Source organism: Ipomoea triloba, chromosome 3, assembly GCF_003576645.1.
Source record: "Ipomoea triloba cultivar NCNSP0323 chromosome 3, ASM357664v1".
NCBI lineage: Eukaryota > Viridiplantae > Streptophyta > Magnoliopsida > Solanales > Convolvulaceae > Ipomoea > Ipomoea triloba.
In genome coordinates, this window is record NC_044918.1 from 16,797,485 (window position 1) to 16,802,436 (window position 4,952).

The 4,952-nt window shown below is 35.4% G+C and overlaps 1 protein-coding gene across 2 annotated transcripts in view; it reads left to right on the forward strand.

The window, feature by feature from the left end:
• Positions 1-4,540, forward strand: part of LOC116012201 (DNA repair protein recA homolog 3, mitochondrial-like) — a 4,867-nt gene extending 327 nt beyond the window's left edge. Inside the window, exons 2-8 of one of the 2 annotated variants that reach the window (XM_031251686.1) lie at positions 572-629; positions 1,036-1,253; positions 1,576-1,663; positions 2,113-2,285; positions 2,362-2,511; positions 3,498-3,632; positions 3,751-4,540. In XM_031251686.1, coding sequence (XP_031107546.1) covers positions 572-629; positions 1,036-1,253; positions 1,576-1,663; positions 2,113-2,285; positions 2,362-2,511; positions 3,498-3,632; positions 3,751-4,128 — 1,200 coding nt within the window. In that variant the 3' untranslated portion in view covers positions 4,129-4,540. The remainder of the gene's footprint in view (positions 1-571; positions 630-1,035; positions 1,254-1,575; positions 1,664-2,112; positions 2,286-2,361; positions 2,512-3,497; positions 3,633-3,750) is intronic. The other variant, XM_031251687.1, reaches the window with a different exon arrangement.
• Positions 4,541-4,952: the final 412 nt, after the last annotated feature.

Below are 4,952 nucleotides of genomic sequence, written 5' to 3' on the forward strand. Positions count from 1 at the left end.
GTTTTTTTGGGGGGGGGGGGGGGGTTGCGATACGGAGAGTTTCGGAGTTTTTATTTTTATTTTTTTTAATTTTTTTAATATATATTTTATATAAGCATATTTAATGGAGTATCATTCTTTCTTTCTGTCTGTCTGTCAGTTTATGTTTTTGAACTTGAAAGATATATAACAGAGAATAATAGTAGAACATCCCCGAGAATGATTTGTAATTGTAATTTTCTGGATTTGTAGTTCCAGAATAGGAGCCTTTTCAGTTTGAATCATAAAAAAGGATAACTTTAATTTGTTGTCTCTCTTTTTTTATGACGAATTACCTCTATGGTTCCAATACATGATGGATGGGTGAGAATGTTTTGCTGAAAATAGGGAAATGATGGACATCAATACCAATTTTTTTTTTTCACTTCATATTTTTCTATGGATTGGACCTTAATACTCTTGATATTGCTTCGTCTGAGGTGCCCATTTTAGTTTGATACATTTGAATTTTTTGGTCAAGTATTGTGTGAAAAAGTTGTTGTGCTTGGCTCATTTTAGTGTTTCTCTTTTGCCCACATTTCTTGTTCTGCAGGATCTTAGGAATGATGTAGTTGGGGCATATACTCAGCTGTGCTACTTTTCTTCTAAAGGTGTGTTTGATATCCAATAGTTACTCTGATACTGATTAGGCCATGTAAACCTATCACATTTTAATGTATTTGTACTTACATTTGGTCTAGTTTAGTTTTAATTACATCTTATTATATTCTTAATTTTTTAATAGTATCTTTGAATTTACCTAGATGTCTATGTAAATTAAATAAGAATTTTGCATTATAAATTTATGCACATGCTATGTAGGAGGATATAGTACTGCAAACTCTTCTCTGCATAGAAATGATGTTTGCTAGTCTGAGATATGCATATATACCTGCATATTTTATCGTTATAATGGTGTTGTATTTTGATGACAAAACCAGTGTGCTATGGAAATTGGAGTTATTTTTTGTAAAGACTGTTAATAAGCTGACAGCTGCACATCTGTGTTATTTTCAGGTAAAAGGAAATCAAAGTCAGATGAGAGTGATTCAGGTGATGAGAATTTGTCAAAGAAAGACTTGGCTCTCAAACTAGCTCTGGATCAGATCACTAAATCATTTGGCAAGGGATCCATCATGTGGCTGGGTCGTTCTGTCTCCTCTAAACAAGTTCCGGTGCTGTCTACAGGATCTTTTTCTTTGGATATTGCTTTGGGGGTTGGAGGACTTCCAAAGGTTGGTATTGTTAGTCTTTTTGCTGCTATATTTTTATTTTTTTCTTTATTTGTTGGGGGTAAATTAAAGAATCTGGTAATATGAAATGGAAATCTATTCTTCTTTGTGCATGCACTGCCAAACAATTGGAAGATTCTGCATTGTAGTTGTTTTAGTTTTACGATCACTACTCAATGGTCTATCTGTTGGTAGTTTCTGAGTGGAACATATTTACACACTGTGTGAAAAGGCATATATAGCAGCCAAAAAGATTATACTGTTGTAGTATGTGTTGCTTTATATATTCTATGTTGATAGTGTATAACTTTTCAGTTTTGCACAGGGACGTGTAATAGAGATATATGGCCCGGAAGCTTCTGGGAAAACAACACTTGCTTTGCATATAATCGCCGAGGCACAAAAACAAGGAGGTTACAATCTTATACCTAACTGGTTAACTGTGATGCCTTTTCTTTTACCCCTGAAGAATATTATAACTTGTATAGATAGAAGAAATTAACCTTGTATAACTTGTATAAAAAAAAAAAAAAAAACCTTTTCACATAAGTTTCCACTATTGCAAAATTTCAGAAGGGCTTGATATTTCTCATAGAAACTAGAAGGTGCTTTACAGTGTTCAGTGATTAGAATGAAGAAGTGATGTTTTTTTCTTTAATTTTCTTTTTTGTTTTTAAACCGAACTCAAGTAATGTCTTTTGAAGCTAAATAATCTAGCTTAACCTGGACCAATGGAGGGAGATTCAATCTGTTGGTTATAGATTTTAAACAATGTTTCTTAATTTTGTCAAGAAAAGGTCCCAATCGATTGGGATTGTTCTAATTTTGAAGGTTGTGAGATCTGCTTATTGATGTTTTGTAGGTTATTGCTGCTTTGTGGATGCTGAGCATGCTCTAGATCCAGCATTGGCTACAGCTATTGGGGTGAACACTGAAAATTTACTTATTTCTCAGCCAGATTGTGGTGAACAAGCTCTTAGCCTTGTGGATACTCTAGTCAGGAGTGGCTCAATTGATGTTGTTGTTGTAGACAGTGTAAGATCACAGAGCTAATTATCACGGTTCATTGTAGTATAGCCACCGATATTTATTTGTAATGGGCTTTGATTAGCAGGTAGCCGCTCTTGTCCCAAAAGGTGAACTTGAAGGTGAAATGGGAGATGCACACATGGCAATGCAGGCTAGATTAATGAGTCAAGCACTGCGCAAGTTGAGCCATTCTTTATCCTTTTCACAGACTACTCTGATCTTCATAAATCAGGTATGAGTATGTTGAACTCTTCATATGCTCTTAACCATGTAATAGGTCTCCTGCTTCTTCCCCTTTGCCTCTAATTTTTGTGTGTAACTAATGCAAGATTTATCTTAAATTGCGATACATTTATGATTTACCCCTATATGAAGAAAACTTAGAAATGTTAATTACACAACGTTGTAACTAATGTTATCCCTATCTAACTTTGTAATATTGCATAAACCTTGTATGGTTTTTAAACTCAACTGTTTGGGTGTTTGATAAAACATCCTTAATATGACTCATTTCATTGCTTTTGCTGTACCCGCAATTTTTGTTTAGCACTTTTACATCATAACATTTTGGTCAAACAGCAAATTGAACTTGTTTCAAATATAGAAGTTATTTCTTTACTGAATAAAAAGAATATGATCTTGCCATGGAAATAAATGTGTATTGGATCAAAAATAAACTTGCAAACAACTTGGAAATAAAATGATATTGGCCAACACATAGAATTCTTCCACCATCCTTGCAAGTGATCTTTCGCCCACAGGATTGACTCCTTAGGATAGATGGGCTTCAAAGTACACTCTCCATGCTTGTTGGTTTTATTTACTGTACTCATGGGCATGTAATTTCACTACACGATAACTTCTAAGATGTTAGAAGAAGAGCAGATAAGAGTTATCTGCATAACTTGTAGAGAAGTGTATACATTGGGGAGAGTGGGACTACTTAAGGATCATGGAGTTAAACTAATTGGGGAGTTATTACAACGATGATCACAGAAGTGGAGCAAGATCATGGATAGGGCGATGGGGGATTGATAAATATTACAAAACACTGGTAAATAAGTTGAAGTCTTCTGGTAAATTAATAACAAGAGAGTTGGCAAATTGCATTTCTGGCTTTATGTTCCAATATAAAAAGTTTTCATTTTGATCAGAAATTAATATTGATCTCATATTCCCATTACAAAAACTTTGCTGACAAATTGCATCTTAGTTCAGGTGAGAGCAAAGCTATCTACTTTTGGAGGGTTTGGAGGACCTCAAGAAGTTACTTGTGGTGGAAACGCATTAAAGTTTTATGCTTCTGTGCGTCTAAATGTCAGGAGAGTTGCGCAGGTCAAGAAGGGGGAAGAGGTATATATTTTAATGGGAAAATGGTTATGAGTTTTGTTTATTGCATTTTACTTCAGTAAATTCGCTTGCCAAAGCTTATTCTTCCGAAAGCCATTTGAATATGCCATCTGCTTTACAGATAATAGGAAACCAAGTTGTTGTGAAAATCGTAAAGAACAAGCTCGCCCCTCCATTTAGAACTGCAGAGTTTCTGCTTGAGTTTGGCAAAGGAATATGTCGTATATCTGAGCTTATAGAGTTAGGACTGAAACACAAATTCATTACAAAGACAGGGGGTGCATTTTACAGCATGAATAACCAGAGCTTTCGTGGCAAGGATGCAATAAAAACATATTTAGCTGACAACATTATAGTAAGAGAAGATCTCCAAAAAAAACTCCGGGAGAAACTTTTTGTTGATCAAGAAAAGGAGGCTGTAGATGGGGACGGCCCCATTGAAGAGGTTATATCATCTGACGCGACTGATGATGAAATTGCAACTGCACTTGAGGCATAAAAGTTGGCGGCTGAACAGATTTTCCTCTTAGTGGAGGCCCTCCAGACTCCAATTTTGTGTCAAATGTGCAATTAGCTTGTGGTCAATGGTTGCGTGCTGTTAGTCAATTCATGTTGCGTGTTGCAGCATTATTACAATTGTTTTGAAGTATCCGAACCACGGTCTTCTAATTTAGGTTAAACGTATATGTATTCTGTGGCGCGTAGTTGGTCTAAATTTTGGATCACGAGGGATAGGGTAAGGCCATTTTTCAACTTTGTTGAATAACTCCATTGCTACCATTCAATTTCTGTCTGTTTCAGACATAACCTGTCCTGTATATATCAGTGACAACATTTCTGAGATTTATCTCACCGAATCTTTTCAGTAATTTTTCATTTGCAATTCGCAATTCGCAAATTCTGGATGATCACATGAGAATTGAGATATAGTGACAGTAAGCTATTCACTTTGACATTAATTTTCTAGATTTCAAAGATCTGAGCTGTCTGCAGTGTTACATGTGATTTATGGTTCTTTCAAAATCCTATGTTTTATTCTATTGCTACCTCTTTAGTTTAACATTGCACTGCAGGGGTACCAAGAGAGCATAATGATACATCACACCTTTGACCTTTCTGGTTTGCACCAGGTATGATCTTTATATTAAAAACCTTTTTTTGCATAATTCTCTATACACCGTATTAAAAACCATAAATCCCAACCAAGTTAGTCAGACTGTTGGCTTAGTAACCACAAGGTTCTAAGTTCAAATATAAATGAGCAGTCTATTGGCCTTCTTGGTTTGAGCTGGTCAGCTATGACAACCTAGGTTGGTTGACCTC